Source organism: Carassius auratus, chromosome 2 (assembly GCF_003368295.1).
Source record: "Carassius auratus strain Wakin chromosome 2, ASM336829v1, whole genome shotgun sequence".
Classification (NCBI taxonomy): domain Eukaryota; kingdom Metazoa; phylum Chordata; class Actinopteri; order Cypriniformes; family Cyprinidae; genus Carassius; species Carassius auratus.
The window spans coordinates 11,302,001-11,319,427 of record NC_039244.1 but is presented as its reverse complement, the minus strand read 5'-3'; the positions used below and the strand labels follow the sequence as shown (position 1 = coordinate 11,319,427).

At 39.1% G+C, this 17,427-nt stretch overlaps 1 protein-coding gene across 7 annotated transcripts in view; it reads right to left on the bottom strand.

Annotated features, from left to right (window-relative positions):
- Positions 1 to 87: 87 nt before the first annotated feature.
- The window catches only part of LOC113115589 (rho guanine nucleotide exchange factor 4-like), a 76,377-nt gene continuing 59,037 nt past the window's right edge, over positions 88 to 17,427 (bottom strand). For 6 of the 7 annotated variants that reach the window (XM_026283162.1, XM_026283166.1, XM_026283169.1 and 3 more), the window contains 10 exons: positions 11,669 to 11,814; positions 6,519 to 6,695; positions 5,646 to 5,840; positions 5,257 to 5,436; positions 4,939 to 5,171; positions 3,813 to 3,942; positions 3,594 to 3,725; positions 3,243 to 3,486; positions 2,499 to 2,576; positions 88 to 1,165 (listed from right to left, as the gene is read on the bottom strand). In XM_026283162.1, coding sequence (XP_026138947.1) covers positions 1,008 to 1,165; positions 2,499 to 2,576; positions 3,243 to 3,486; positions 3,594 to 3,725; positions 3,813 to 3,942; positions 4,939 to 5,171; positions 5,257 to 5,436; positions 5,646 to 5,840; positions 6,519 to 6,695; positions 11,669 to 11,814 — 1,673 coding nt within the window. In that variant the 3' untranslated portion in view covers positions 88 to 1,007. Of the gene's footprint in view, positions 1,166 to 2,498; positions 2,577 to 3,242; positions 3,487 to 3,593; positions 3,726 to 3,812; positions 3,943 to 4,938; positions 5,172 to 5,256; positions 5,437 to 5,645; positions 5,841 to 6,518; positions 6,696 to 8,150; positions 9,634 to 11,668; positions 11,815 to 17,427 lie in introns of those variants that run through there. The other variant, XM_026283174.1, reaches the window with a different exon arrangement.

The following is a 17,427-nucleotide window of genomic DNA, read 5'->3' as shown; positions in this document are numbered from 1 at the left end:
GGCTTGCTCTTTGGGCAATACAACCTGCAGTAGTTATAGTTTTCCTTGCACATTAAGCTGGAATAGAAAGTATTTCAACAATAACAATAAAAATAAACATCAGTTTTATGTTCACCAGATGTCAGATCCAGAACACTTACAAATGCTTTTTATTAACAGAATTTGTTTTGTGGTCAAAGATTATTATACATAGTTGACACCTGTCAAACATACTCTTTAATTTAATAGTACCATTATCTATCAGAATCAAAGAATATTGAGAATTTGGTTGAAAATGTTGAGTTTCACAGCAAATTCATGCATCCCCCGTCACAATGTCCGGGTTAGGTTTGGAATGGCACTTCAAGTGAAGTTCGTTACAGAGGAGTCATTAGGGAGAAGAATCAATTGCGCACATACATGAAACACTCATCTGAAACAGGATGTCATCTAAGAGTCATTTTGGAGGCTTCAATGAAGAGAAAGTTGGGAGAAGTTGATAGTTGCATACACCGACTGACGTGATATCGACGGACTTCGAGTGCCAGCCCTCAGGAAGTTAATACAGTAAGAAATCTCAACACGGTCTAGTTTTACCTTGTGCAGAACCCTTTGAAACTTGAAATATCATCACGGGTTACACAAAAGTATCAAATTACATACAAAAGCTAGTAGTTGGGCACTGTGGATAGCTGGCATACATTGAAAACGTGAAAATAAATTAACCAACGTAAAAAGAAGTCCTCTCTTCAAGCAGGGCTCTTTCGGGAAAGTGTGTCCATATGATGACTTGCAGCAGTAGTCGTGTTCGCGCCGGAAAGTGGAGCGGTAGAGCAGTAGTAGCTGTCTTTTTCAACGTTAATCGTAACATAGCAGGAATGCCCTCCCACGAGATTCCGCAACGTTTGGGAGCGATGCCATGATTGTAACCAACCCATAAAGTGCTTTCGCAATAGGACAATAAAAATAAACGTCACACAGGGGATAAAAACGCGAGTTCAGGCACAAGCGCAAATGTACCGAGTCTTTCATTTTTTGAACGGTGTCAAGCGTCCGATATTGTGCCAGAAATTGGAGGTCTTGCGTTTGGGTTCGGCCAGCATGATGACCTGCTGCTGGGGCAGGGAGGTGGGAAGATTTGGGTGCTTCTGACGCAGCAGGAAGTCATAGTAGGGCCTGGTCACAGCTGTGGGGAGGAGGACACAAACAAACGGTCAGGACCTGAGAGACTTCAGTCATTAGAGAACAGGGCATGGATGTAGACATGGGTTTAGCAGACTAGCAGGTTTTGGTCACCAGTTAAGGGTACAGTATGCTGATATTATGTAAATGAGTTTAGTGTGCACTAGGGAAGGATGGGTTGCTAATGAATTAGAGAAACCAAATCGGTTACTGTAAATAAACGCCTGGGGTACCAAAACAGATCTTCTGATTTAATTCCGTTTGATCATTCGTATGAAAGTGATTCTCACCTCAGCTAATCTTGTGCATAATAAAAATTCATGCCATTTATTTGCCAGATACAATAACTGAATCATAAAAAAATGCCCTGTGAACACTCATAATTGCTTTTCTAATTATTTTTATATTATTATAATAACAATTAAAATGCAAACTCACATATTTTAGTTATAAATTCCCATGAAAAGGGGCGAAAGTTCAGTGATTCGTAAAAAACGGTCAGCTCACTTGATTATGAAGAAACAGATTACATTTTTCTGCATGTTGATTTACAAAAAACAAAAGATTATTTTGTATGTGAACTGGGCTACACTGGTTGTGCTGTGCATTTTGATTCACTAAAAAGAACTGGAAGAAGAGAGTCATTTATTTGTGAATCAGACTACACTGTTGGCTCTGAATGTTTCTGATTTACTAAAAAGATCCATTTTAAAAGATTCACTTGTTTGTGAATTAGGCTACACTGGCTGTGACATTTGTTTCCGATTCACTCAAAAGAACTGATCTTTTGATTTCAAAGAGTGAATACTGATAATCTAATGATGATCATGAATAATCAGAAAATCTATATCTTTACCCAGCCTCAGGTGAGTAAGCAGATAAGTCACACTAACACACTGTGGAATTACCCTGGACTACTTGATTGGCTCTCTACTTTGAGAGGACACCCAGGAAATTGCCCTGCGCAGGACCCCAGGGGGCACCCTAACCCCCCGCCTCTGCCTACGCTGGGGGGCTTCAGCGAGGAGAGGTGAAGTTAAGGTGGCCCTGGGAGCCAGAGGTCCTGAAGGTTCAGGAAAACGTAGGCACTTGGAAGTTTGTGGGTGAAGAAGTGAAGGAGTTGCCAAAAGGTGCTGTAAAGCTAATGCTGCTCCAGGGCAGTATAATAATAATGAAACGACACAAACACATGGTCAAACAGGTGCTTGTGAACACATAAACCGTGACCACACATGGCACAACATGCTCAACTGGAATGAGTCTCCACACTATATCATGAATATTTCACATATGATAACCGAAAAGACACATCAACATGACAAACAGCAGAAATTCACCTTTGGGCTTCCCTGTTGGGTGACTTTTAGATGCATTCAGCATGGCCTGCTTCTTCTGGACATCTGTGATCGTAAAACCTGTTTTGAGGACAAAGCGAGAACATTTATCAACTTTTAGATGATCGATTAATCAACTGCAGGGAACTGACTGATACTTACGTCAATAACAAACATATAAAAATAAAACCAGCAAACATGAATACATAAAATATAGATTTCAAATATTTCGTGCCACTGATTGAATGCACATTAGTGATAGTTGTAACAAAGCTGAAGTACTAAATTAACTAACTGGAATTTAGTACTGAAGTGAAAAAAACATAATAATAAAAATAAAACCATTAAACGTAAAGAGAAGTATTTAAAAAATAATAATAATAAATAATAAATCACACAAGATGACTACAACTTTAATAAAATTAAAAAAGTAAACTAAAATATATATAAACAAATACAAAACATTAATAAAATCGAAAGCCATTGTATATACATAAATAATATATAATACTACAATAAATCGGTTACTAAGGTACTGACAGTATTGACACTTTGGAAATGACTGAGGATGTAATTCTAGATGATTTTTGTGGAAACTGTAAATTCAATCACATGATTTCTAGATGTTATTTACATCCATTTTTGCTGATGGAGAACAAATGATGCAGGATAAAAATATTAAATTTTATTAAAGACCGAAGACAATCAAATCATTGCATTTATTTATGTTTTTAAGAGCCTTTTCACCTGTCTCGAGGTCATGCTGGACCTGTTCCCGTTCGTCTGCAAAGGCTCGCAGCCAGCGCTGCTTCTGCTCGGGTTTCTTGGCACACAGAAGGTGGACCTCCTCTCCCCCAGGAGAACATAATTTCAATGCATTCTTCACACTCGCGTTAAAGTCCTTATCCTTCCCGTCCTCTACATCCACCACTTGCATCTGATCCATGTCTAACCGCCCCTTGTAATACAGCATGTCCCTCCGAAGCAGATCCTGTGGTGCCAGTCAAGACAGTAAAACATCTTATAAAACAACTACGTTAACACTGCTTGGTTGGAACTCCTTAAAAAGCATCTGCTATCAATAATAGTGATTTTGACCTTTTTACAGAAAACCAGTTGGTGGTCAAAGAGAAAGAACATTCGCTGCTGGCCCTTGGCCTGTGGCTGGGAGATCTTGGTCAGGTCTCCTGAGAAAATCAGATCGGAGCTCCTGCTCAAGATGTCTTCGCCCTAATGAAGGGGAAAAAGAGCCTGTGAGAGCACACAGTTCCAGAGTGAATCAGTGTGTGAACACTACTAAATGCTTGTGTAATTTACCTCCCAGTCCTCTATGGAGCTCTGCCACTGAGCAATTTTGTCAATATTCTCCAGACGCCTCTTTCTCTCATTGATCAGTCGGGCCACGTTCTTCATTGCGTTTAAGGCAGCTTCCACATCCTTATAATCTCTGAAAAGAAAAATATATGAGGTTAGCAATATATGAATCAAATCCTTCAGAACGCTGATTCAGTGATTGGTCATCTCATCTATGAGTGGCTGACGAATTATATCGATTTTTCCTTTTAGAAATGTAAGAATCTAATCAGCTGAATGTTTAATATTTTAATTATTACAGATGTGCATATATGCCATGGGAGCGAGAGCACTACAGCACAAATCTGGCATAAGTACGTACAGTAGATATGGAGAAATCTTAAGTGTCATCTACACAAATAATTGTATATTTTATCTTTATTTAAATGTGAACTAAGTCATCAAATGTGCTAATGAGCTTAATTTTAAGATATATGTTAATAAAAGTAAATAACAAAGAAATCTACATGTAATTTGTACCGTATTTTTCGGACTATAAGTCGCACCAGAGTATAAGTCGCATCAGTCCAAATATACGTCATGACGAGGAAAAAAAAACATATATAAGTCGCACTGGACTATAAGTCGCATTTATTTAAAACCAAGAACCAAGAGAAAACATTACCATCTACAGCCGCGAGAGGGCGCACTATGTTTTTAGTGTAGGCTACAGGAGCACTGAGCAGCATCTCTGGCAGCATATGGCGCCCTCTGGCGGCTGTAGACGATAAAGTTTTCTCTTGGTTCATGTCTCTTAGTTCATTTCTCTTGGTTCATGTCAAATTATTTTTGATAAATAAGTCGCACCTGACTATAAGTCGCAGGACCAGCCAAACTATGAAAAAAAGTGCGACTTATAGTCCGGAAAATACGGTAACTTATCTTATAAATCTCATATCAGTGCGGACATACAGTACACTCTCAGAAAAAAGGTTGAAAAGTTGTCACTGGAGCAGAACCCTTTTAAAAGGTACACCTTTATATAAGCATCTTTTGAATGGGTACCCACTGACAGCTTGAGAGTGTAGTAAACGTGTAACAGTAGGCACATTTTCTAATGTGCGCTAACCCTAACCCTAGACCTCAGTACCTGTGCTGTGGGTTGGTGTACTTCAGCAGTTCAGCCAGCTGCAGGGGATACTTGCAGATCTTCTGAACAGGAGTAAGCAAGAATCCATCCAAGGAAATGTCGATCATCTTCTGGAGCAGACGACATGCCTCAAAGAAGAACACGTACTTCTTGATCTTCATCAGTTTGGAGATCTGCACGCAGGCATTGGGGTGGTTGTTGCAATACTCGGAGTAGATCTGGAAGTTTGTTTGCTGGATGGAAAAAGAAACAGAGAACAAAATAAAAATCCAAACCTCACTGCATCCTACCTTAACGCCTACATCGAAGTCAGCTTACCTGCTCTAAGAAGCAGGAGCCAATCTCGCTGAGGTGAGGGTGGTCTTTGTTAAATTTCTTCTCCAAGGCTTTGAGGAACTTCTTCTGGAAGCGGTAGAGCTCATCAATGTTCCCAAAGATAGTGCGCAGTTGCTCCTCTGTAAACATGTCTGTCCTCTTCCGACACTGTTTTATATAGCCCTGGAACCCGAAGTGAGTATGTCAAAGGTTCAATGCTATAGCAAAGCTATTTGGATTACGGAGCAGCTTTACTCATTACTCTGATGTGAATCAGGTCATTCTCTCTCATGTAAACAGAGAGCCCAGTGACTCTACAGACACTGTACTGCTATGTAACAAGATCCACATGCTGAAGTAGAACTGATCGATCAGAGCTGTGGTAAACTGACCTCACAGATGTCCTTTAGATGTTTGATGTAATCCCTCTCTGTGCTCATGATCTCATTGATGACGTTGGCTCTCATCTGCTCCTTGCAGGGCAGACCGGGCCCTAAGGGGTCCCCCATGCTGGCCCCACCCCCTTCCGAGGCAACGTCCAGATGGGCTAAGTACTCGTCCATGGGCTCATCTTGATTCACCCGTAACTACCAATAACACATAGGTCAGTGCACAATGTTGAATCATGATGCAATATCTAGGATTTTCTGATGAATATGGGCAAGATGTACAAACAACTTGTGCCAGTGAAAACCCTCTTTTAGCTTCAAAAAGCTACTGTCAGGATTTACCAAAGAGACTTAGTGAAAAATGAAGACGCGCTGACAAATATCTGCGTTTGCATTTAAATAAGTTTCCATTGCAGATGCAAAATGTATGGGAGGAGAGTATGTGATTTACTAAGGTTTTGCGGTAGTAATTTCCACGTATTTGCGCTATTATTTAATGTCCAATAAAAGCCTGTCTTCCGTGCTTGAAATGGCTGTTACAGTCACTGATTCTTTGTAGATTGCATTGATCATTACGGAATAATCTGGTTGCGTCTGTATTCTTTAATATGCACATTGTCATTAGACCAATTGCAGAATTTTCCACTCCCATTTTATGGGCTTGTGGTCTCATTCTAACTTTTATTAAGTAAATTTAGTCATTTTTAGTAAACCTGGCCCTAAACATCCACAGTGCAGTGGCTTTTACCAATGTACTTGGCAAAAAGAACACTGTTGCATTGACGGCCCCTCAATGTAGCCTAATGTAATAGTGATGCCGTAATGTTACAGTAATCAGATTTTTTTGTTATGAGTGGGAAGCCTGTTCTCTTTTACCCGAACGAAGCTGGCGGGGAACCAGCCCTCGCTGTCCAGCACCCGGCCCCACCACCACTCCTTGTTTGTGGCGTCCACTACTTCGATGACGTCTCCAGCTTTGAAGCCCAGCTCTTGGTCGTCCATGGTGACATGGTCCCATAGAGCCTCGGCACACACACTGCCATCACTGATCAGCTATTGAGACACAAATTGAAGGCAAAACTCATTGATAACAAATTCCCTGTATAAAGTAACTGATCATATTAGAGCAGTAACTACAGACATCTTCAACATGTGTATGATAGCAAATATATATGTAAATGAAAAGTAATAAATAATACATGGAAACATATTTGTCTGTTCTTGCTTTTTAATACACACAGTACAACAACATGCAGTTTTTATTGTGAGGATTTACTTTAGGTTTTGTAATATAAATTTGTAATAGATTCTCTAATTTAAACTTTAGTAGCAAAAATACCATTAAAGTAGCTACGTTTAGTCAAATTTATGCAGTTAAATATTGCTATTTATTTCTTATTATTTGCTTTTCTGTCTGCAGTTTGCCTTTTCCCTGAGTGGTCATTTTAAGTTTCTGCTTTTTGCTTGCAAGGATTGATTTGGCAAAGAAAACAAAAAACCTGTGTAATATATTGCCATACTGTTCAACATGGCTGCAGAGAAAATGAAGTGAAATTCTGGCAAGCCTCCATCAAATCATCTTTGCTGCACAGCAATGTGTGATCTATCGGTGCTGATCTAATAATCACACTCTGTCCATACTTTGTGCTCACAGCACCGATGGACTTGAAGGATGAATATTCACCCCTTGAATCCAGAGCCCAGCATTCTCATCACCACAGATGTGCCTATGTACACTGTTGCCTAGCGACACACCCACATCATTTTCCCACGTGCCTCCTCTTCACGGCCTGTGAGTTGCAGCTTCTTGATTTGTTCAAAGGCGCTATCAGAAACAGCCCAGGCACTACTGTTCAAACATACAATGAAAACGAATGAAAATCATTGTGCCGATCATGAATAAACAAGGTTTTTCAAAGAGAACTAGTCTGGATATTCTAGTATCAGAATAACATTATTGATGATGCCAGGTTCAGTGGTTCAATTTCCTATTTGTTTCCTACTGAATATTTATTCCTCACCAAGATGCCATGCTGCTCTACTAAAATACTGTATAACCTCACTATAACTGTGTTAAGCTTACCAGTGTGACCTCTATTTTTTCTGTAGAGTCCTGTTCACCAGCAAAAGGATTATTCAGATCCCTCTGGAATAGTCTGGCATAAAAGAAAGCCTCACATGGGCCAAAAACACCAGTCATCATAATGTTTATTGTGCCAGCTAGTCAGAATCAAAGCATAGAGATCCACAAGTTGACAGTTACACAACAAAACAAGCACCGACATTCACAGGCTTCCACTCGTGAGCACCCAAACATACTCACAGAAGCAGACAAAACATCTGAAGATGCCCTCAGATGACTTTAAAGATGAAATCAAAGCCTGACCCCTACAAGTCACTCAAGAGTGGTTACGGTTTGGTAAATAATTAACATGGTGCTGTCTCAGTATGTTACTTCTGGCTGAACGCCGCCACCCTCACACATACATTCCCACCCATGCCGGTTACCTGCACTGTGATGTCTGCATCCTGAAAACCCATCCACGAGTGAACGAGATGGACCAACTTTCCCTCCTCCTTCTCCTCCTCCAGGTCTTCCTCTCCACCCCTCCCCTCACACTTTCTCTTCACTGCGGTTGCGCCTTACTGGAAGGCGAGCAGGAACATCAGCACTACGTTGATGATGACCAGCAACATCATGATGACGAACACCACCACCTTCTGGGTCTCCGGGCTGAGGTTGCACCGCAGCAGGAAGTGAGCCAGGCCCTGCCGAGACATCATTCGATGGCCTCCACGAGCCATGGCGCCGGAAGCCCCCTCGCCTAGAGGTCTGTGCAAGATTGCCCGACGGCACACGGTTTGCCAACCGGATCCACTCTGTGTTCTCAGTGAAACATGAGGAGGAGGGGGAAGAGCCTCCACGTCCACAGTTACCTGCTCACTTCCTTTCCGTTCCCTTCTCGTTCTTTCTCTCTTTCTCTCGCGCGCACACTATCTTCCTCCTCCTCGTCCCACACTCCCCTCGGCTGCTGATGTCAGGAGCAGGGGTGTATGTATTCTTCTCCTTCTATGCTTTTTAGTGTCCCTTCCTGTCTGTTTTTTGTCTTTCTGTGCTCACTTTCGCTGCCTCCCCCTCGTTCTCGTTCCTCGTCCTCCTGCTCTGCTCAAACACACTGCCGTGTTAATTCCCTTGGGTCTGATTAACGCACTTGAAATCCCTTCTCTTTTCACCGTCTCTTTTGCAAAACGCAAGGCTGAGGGGCAGAAATGGTTGCTGCATCTGTGCTTAGCGGCTCTAGCCGTCCATCCATCTCCCTGAATTGACTTCTGTTTTTGCTCCTCTTATCCTTCCCAGCCAATCGGCTGGCGGTGCTGTGAAGTGTATCCAGGATACCACAGTAGAGGAGGCCGGCCTTAACGGCAGCAGGAGAGAGACAGCGATGGAGGGAGGGATGCGAGAGAATGCAGCACAATATATTCTTTCTATCCAGGCGCGTCTCTATTGGCCGAGCTGGCTGCCCATCAGCTGCACTTCCTGTGTTAAAGCGAGCACGTCCTGCTCATCTCCTGAGGCAGTCCTACAGTGATGGTAATGCTGCTAGAGATATTCATTAAACGCTGTATGAGGTCCCAAATACTTCTTGAGCTTTCATTTCCTGACCGGTGTCAGTGAGGAAGGATTAAAGCAGTCGTCCTCACTCGTTTTGTTCCCGTGCATCAATTTGTGCACAGCTAATGGGATTAGTGAAGGCCTCTGATTCCACTAACCTGCTGGGTTTTATTTTGTACAATTGTTTGACCTTGTAAATTTTTTTTTTTTTTAATCAAAATGCCATAACTGGATCTTTCCCGTATGGGATATAATACCAGACTTTTCCAGTCATTTAGTCCACTTAAAGTTTTTACAACTGAATGCAAGCTTTCATTCATATCTGCCTCCATCCAGTCAACAAACAATGGAACCAAGTCTCTTTTTTTTTTTTTTACAATAATTAATCTTAAATCACAATACAGAAGCAAAGGTCTGCTGCTATTTCTGATTTATTAACAAAAATTATTGAGGTTTATGCTTAAAACAATTAAATATTAGACATTCTTACATAAAAAAAAGAAAATATATATTTTTGCAGTGTACTAGGCTACTAATGGGTGTTTGCTTAGCGGCCCAAGTCTCTACTGTTGTTTTACCTGCAAAACTGGTGCCGGATCTGAAGGAAACTATTATTATAACTATAATACAAGAACTGGCTAAACACCGACCCTAAAAGCTTGCTATTCTCAAACAAGGAACTGCTGAGGGGTTATATTCTGGACACTAAATATGCCTCAGATCCCTTTTATAATGCAAGCTTAGATATACAGGTAAAAATTATTATAATCATGATTTGAGGTACTGTATCATTCGCATGCCCTTGCGAAAAAGAAGTTTATTCAAGTGTGCTATAAGTGTCCTCTTTTACACTAAAAATAGGAAAGTATACATTGTCTACTTTTTATGTACTTCTCAGAAATGTGCTTTATGTAGAAATATACCTAAAATTACATTTAAGCACTTGACTTACACTTATAAAAAGTCAAAATATATTTAAGCTATACTTGTGCTGTGGGAACCCATGTTTTCAGTGTTATCCTTTAGGGGGCGCTATTACACATATTCTGAACAAAATTTCCAAAACAGAAGCGAAGAAGAAACCAAAACAACAGTTGCTTCCACAAGTAATCTAGCACAGGCCCTGTCCCAAATGGAACACTTCATGTGCACTTTCAGTCTTGCGGACTTACAATGGCCGCCATGTGCGCGTGTCCGTTAAGTCCACTAGACCATAGGTTGTCCCATTCATCATTTTAGCGATCAAAAGGGTGCTCGTGAGCACCCCCTTTGTGGCCGTTATGCGCCCTCAATACGCACTTCTGCTGAGCCCCCACTGGGGCGAACTCTGCAGCAGACTGCTACACAACAAAGAGCTTTACGTCATGAAACTGTGGACTCAGAGACAGACCGTGAGGGATTAGGGTGCCATTTGGGACAGGGCCACAGTCATCAGATATAAAACAGCATCAAAACTGTCCAACATTACGGAATAAAATGTTGACTCATGAAGAGCTCTGGGGTGTTAATCGACTCCCGACTAACTTTTTTTCAGTTCATATTCTTTTTTAGCCTTTTGTTTAAAATGTTTCTTTCTTTTTTTTTTTTTTACTTACCCACATTAAAGTGTTTATAAAGAAGACTGTATGACGTTAGAATATATATATTTTTTTTACAAGCAGATACCCAGTTATTTATTTTGATGTTTTGTATGTTCAGATATTCATATAACAAAACATATACAAATAAATACCTATATAGGGACATAGTATTATACTTAAAGTATGATACTTGCAGCATAAGACTACCAAACTAGTAGTTACTATACTACTATAGACTATACTTCAAGGTGCACTAAAACTGCTTCAAGTATTTAATTAGTAAACTATCAGTATACCTATAAGTTCACTTTTAGTATAGTTGCAGTACAAAGTAGAGGCGTTTACTGAGCTACTGGGTTACTGAGCGGCGTTTGAAAATAATACCAAAGAGTCCTAAATCAAACTCAGAAACTGCATATTATCTGAAATGCTTTGTAGATAACAGTTTCTTCCTACAACAAGGAGTCATCCTCAGTTATGCAGAAGATGAAGGGAGAAGTCCAAAGGGAGCAGGTCATTCTGTTGGTCTCAAGCCTCAGGAGAGGAACAGATGGGTAGTAGACTGAATTCCAACATGTATAATCACTGAATCAAGAGCACATTTACATACTCAACTAAAGTGCCATGAAAGCCTGTCTGAAACCAGTTATCTTCATACAAAAACAGATTTTGTTTTGTCTCTGTAAGGCCTTGGGTTTCAAACACAGACCAGCTCTTAAAGAGTTGGAGGAAAAAAATCAGCTTCTATATATGTCTTACCATGGAGAGAGAAACAGAAGCACAATCTGTGAACACAAATGAAGACAAACACATAGACAGCCTGTATGTTCTACCTCATTTATGGCCAGCTGCTCTCCTCCTCCTCCTGGGTGTCCGAATCGGTTGGAGGAGCTGCAAAACTCATTGTACAGGTCATCTTCACTCCCCACCTCATCCACAAGGCCAGACTTATCCTGCGCTCCATCAGTTATCACCAAGGCTGAAAAGTAAAGCACAACACTGTCACTCCTGCAGCATTTGGGGTCTAGCACAAAGCAGATTCAGCTTAGTCTTGCAATAATATTGTGTTTGTTAAAATGCCGAATGCAAAATGGTTTATAGATTCTCTGTCTCTGACAATAAATAAATTGTAATTTTGCATTAAAACTCTGAAATAGTATATGACACATTTACCTTCTTTAAAAGTACAATAAGTCATTTTTTTCTTTTGATGGTCAACATGACTGGTCTTGGACTTAAGTAATGGCCTATAACGGAACAACCAAGTGTTTAAAAATCTTAAAATGGTGCTTCCTTCTATGTGGGGAAAAAGGGATTCTTCAGACTGGGATCCACAAGGAGGTGCGTATATATATATATATATATATATATATATGTGTGTGTGTGTGTGTGTGTGTGTGTGTGTGTTTATATTTATATGTACATAGAATAAATATACACAGTACACATATACAGTATATTATGGTTAAACTATATAAATCTACTCTAACAGTGGATTGAGAAAAGATAGACAGTCAACTTAACACAACTATATGTATATATATATATATATATATATATATATATATATATATATATATATATATATATATACATACACACACACACACACATAGCAGCAGGAAGCATGAAGTGCTCTAAAACTTCCTGCTATACAGCTGTGTTGCCCTAGGACCACAGAATACATGGTGGACCAACACCAGCAGATGACATGACACCCCAAACCATCACTGACTGTGGAAACTTTACACTGGACCTCAAGCAACATGGATTGTGTACCTCTCCTCTCTTCCTCCAGACTCTGGGACCCTGATTTCCAAAGGAAATGCAATATTTACTTTCATCAGAGAACATAACTTTGGACCACTCAGGAGCAGTCCAGTTCTTTTTGTCTTTAGACGCTTCTGAAGCAGTCTGTTCTTCAAGAGTGGCTTGACACAAGGAATGCGACAGCTGAAACCCATGTCTTGCATACATCTTTGCATACTGGTTCTTGAAGCACTGACTCCAGCTGGAGTCCACTCAGTTATCTCTATTGCTTGTACACACATCTACCACATATTTTCCTTCCCTTCACTTTTCTATTAATGTGCTTGGACACAGAACTCTGTGATCAGCCAGCCTCTTTTGCAATAACATTTTGTGTCTTGCCCTCCTTGTCCAAGGTGTCAATGGTCATCTTTTGGACAACTGTCAAGTCAGCAGTATTCCCCATGATTGTGTAGCCTACAGAACTAGACTGAGAGACCATTTAAAGGCTTTGCAAGTGTTTTGAGTTAATTTGCTTATTAGAATGTGGCACCAGGTGTCTTCAGTATTGAATCTTTTCACAATATTCAAATTTTCTGAGATACTGAATTGGGGATTTTCCTTAGTTGTCAGTTAAAATCATCAAAATTAAAATAAATAAACATTTAAAATATATCAGTCTGTGTTCAATGAAGGAATATAATATACAAGTTTCACTTTTTGAATGGACTTAGTGAAATCTACTTTTTGATGATATTTAATATTTTATAATTATATGACCAGCACCTGTATAAACACACACACACACACACACACACACACACACACACATATGTATATATATAATTGTTTTTACCTTCAGCACAAAGGCAATATAAAAGGCAATTATTTTATGTAGCAAACAGTGTCTTTATAATATTACAAATAATACAAGCTTTTTAGGAAAAGAGTCCCTTCTTAGGCTATTCTTATATTTGGGAGACTTTTGTATGAATAACAATAAAATGTCCCTTCTTAGGCTATTCTTATATTTGGGAGACTTTTGTATGAATAACAATAAAATGTCCTTTTTTAGGACCCTAATATGATAATTTTAACATTTGTCAGATGTACTATTTATTACTTTAAGAGCAAAACGTGAAGTATACGAATGTACAGTACTTTATATTTTGTTTCTAAAAACTGGATTTAGCATGTAACCGATCTCACAATCAACTGATGACAAGATACAAATGTTAACCACAGGGAGCCTGAGGTTACGCAACCATTTCCCCAGCCAGGAAATTGAATGATCTACACTTGTACAGCCACACTTGAAAAGAGGTTTAATCCACTAATTAGCAGTTGGAATATTTGATTAGGTACATCTTATTAACAGTTGGCTGATACATATGGAGAGAATGTGGCTCACACACCACAAAGATCAACATACCATCATATTAAATGACCAAACCTGTGGCATTGTTTTTCTGTGTAAACGTGCTAGATTTTTGACAACTGCATTTGCATATTTAACTTTCTATGACATTTTGAGCATTATTCAAATCTTTAGACCTTGCATTCTTTTTATTCCACTGTTGGGAATCTCAAATTTTGAGATGCAAAAACACATTCTAAGCAGATGGCCCCTAAGGTGTTCACATATAAGCACACATAACCATCTGACCTGAATCCTTTGTCCCTTTAAAAATGCTCCGTCACATCCCAATACATCCAAATACATGATGTTCAACAAACGTCAAAGGAAAAACGATGAAATGCAACAGAAAAAGTTGCGTGCATCATTTCACTCATTAAATAAAAACAAAGGACTATTCTATGCCAGCATCTGATTCACTTCTACTGTTTTTTTTTTTGGGTAGTTGTTTTTTTTTTGGCCAAAAATGTCTTGTTTTTGCACTCGTCACCAGAACTGAAAATACATCTAGCATCAAAAAAAGCTTTCTTAACAAATCAGCAGTTTGAAGATTGTTAGCAGACACTCAGGGGAACTATAACAACAAGCTTGCATTTCCCTAACTTTAAATTTTGAGCTAACAATGTGACATAAATGCTTCAATAAAACTGGTGAGATGCTTATCAACTCCACAGTTGTGCATTAATGTGCCCTTTCATGCATTTGCCGTTAGAACACTGGAAACACTCTCTGTTGTTATAGATGGCTGGCTTCTCCACCGACAGGATTGCTATTATTTATTAGTGTGCAGTAAACCAGTGAGGAAGAGTAGACCTGGCCAAGCATCTCTCTTCCTGTCTCATTCATAATAAATGGATGGGAGAGAATGGAGTTAGACTCAGATCTGCACCCCTTGAGAGATCCTTTGTTCTGGCGATGCATGAGAGTACGGTCCGTGAAATCGATGTAAATGAGAATACTGCTTTACATTGTGAAGATGTAATTCAGAATGTAATCTTTATTGAAACTATGGTAAGAGTGGCTTCACATTAAAATCCAACTGTATGAAAAGGTTAATTGGGGACAAAGCGAGCCTAAAAACACTACAGGATTGCTTTCATTACAAGAAAAGCTGTCTCCATGTGTGAAAATTCATCTGGTAATTCTGTTATGCTCTTTTATGTAGGTTAATTGTGGATCCAGTGGATTGATTAGGGAGACGGACAAGCAAATCAAATCGTCCTGATTTGTTTATAGGCTGTTAAGTGTGGCAGGCATAGAGCAATTCAACGGCACATGTCAGCAGAGTGCAGCATTTCCAGGGCCACATCAGCTGATGATATCAAATATAGTTCACTCAGAGTCGGAAGTCAGACGGTCACAGTTGGGTAACCCAAGCAATCCTGTCTAGGACAGCCCCCATAGCTGCGTTAATGTGCAAAATAATGCTTTGATTGTATTATTGCCTTCGGATTTAAAGTAGGACACGGTTTGGGTTTTGTTTTCAAGCTTTTGGACCTGAAGGAGGTATTGGACGAAGAATCAGTGAGGAGACTTTTGAGTCTGATGTACTGCTTAAACATGAGACTTTCTCAATACAAAATTATACCAATATTCGACATTTTTTGAACTTAAAAGCCTTATTTGTATAAATACATTGCATTTACATTGCTGAATTCAGTTAAAGAAATATTCTCGGTTCAGTAAGAAATCGACAGGATTTGTGGAATAATGCTGATTGCCACAAAAATGTATTTAATCCCTCCTTTTCTTAAAAAATCTGGGATAAAGTGTTGCACTTACAGTGGAAGTAAATAAGGCCAATCTATTAAAATACTCACTATTTCAATTAGCAACAACATGTGTTAATAAGATTTTGTGAAATAAATCACTTACAACCTTTTCTGAGACAAAATATCCAATTTAAACCTTAAAAGTATTGTAAAAATGATGTAAACAACTTTAGAGTTCAAATAACACTTTTTAACACCGTATTTTAATGTATTGGAAGTTATTTTCTAAATGATTAATTGTTCATTTGTAAGTGCTTTTCTACTGTTAAATCTTCCAAAAATGTCCCATTTACTTCTAATGTATCACAGCATGAGCTTAATTTTAGCTTTCTTTAAGAAAACAAGATATATGTCTTAATTATTTTTGTATTAATCAAGACAAAGCTATACATTCTCTCTGTTGAATGTAATTTGTTTTAAACCTGTAATATTCCCATAATAAAACAAAACTGAGTACAGTACATAAAAACTCTAGTACGTAGCCTAGAATCAGTCCCTGAAAAGGACAATAACTGTGGCCATCCACACACCTGAGCGTGTTAACTCGTGCATCATTTTATCCAGTTTACCATATTAGGGCCCCATGCATGAACACACACACACACACACATACACTATACAGTATATATATATATGTATGTATAGATATATACATATCTTGATTGCACTTTATTTTACAGTACGTGTACTTGTACTTATACAGTAGTGTACTTACAGTGTATTTATCTAAGAAAGTTCTGGTAATGCAAGGTAACTACATGGGGTAGGGTTAGGTTTAGGGGTAGGTTAAGTGTTACTATAATATGTACATAGTATGTATATGGGGAACAGGATTGTAAAATAAAGTGCTACCCATATCTTTATATATGATTCATGATTTGCTGACAGTAATTTAAGGAGTTGATCAAACAGGCAGGACTGTGAATGCGCACTGACCTGTTTTCTTATAAGTCCACATCCTCAGATAAAGTCACCCGACTGCACAAATTCACCTCTGAGCCATGCAGACCAAGACTTCCCCTCAGCCTAATCCATGTGCACTTTAAAGATTAAGACCAACTTCTAAAATTACACAAACTTTAATACAACAGTCATCAAAACCTAGAAATTACATTATAGTGGCAAGCATTAAAGAACTAATATAAAAGAATGAGAGAAGATAGGAAATATATCAGAAAAGTCCTTTCACCTCAGACAGAGGTCATGTCAGCATTTTTTGAATTTCAATGTATTTTTTTCTTGGCTGTTTTATCTTTTATTCAACGTTTTTGAATTGAAGATCCTACTCATTTAAAAGACTTAGGGCTCTATCATACAACTGGCGGAATGCGGCACGTTTTTTGCTAGTTTCAGCCCAACGCAGTAATCATTTTCACATCCTGCGCCACGTTGTTTAAATCGCAAATGCATTCATGCCCATTTGTGTGCTCATGGGCGTGCTGGTCAAAAAAAGAGGTATGATCAGGGACATTGTTGGCACGTTGCTATTTTGAGACACCTGAAATAAACTGCACCATTGCATGCATCAGAATTAGGCTACCTATTTGCTAGAGCACAAGAAGCTCCGTTCTGTCTTTGCGCTTGCAAATTCCACCATATAAATAGCGAATCCACCATGGCACGAGCACAGGTGGAATGGGAAATGAGACTCTGA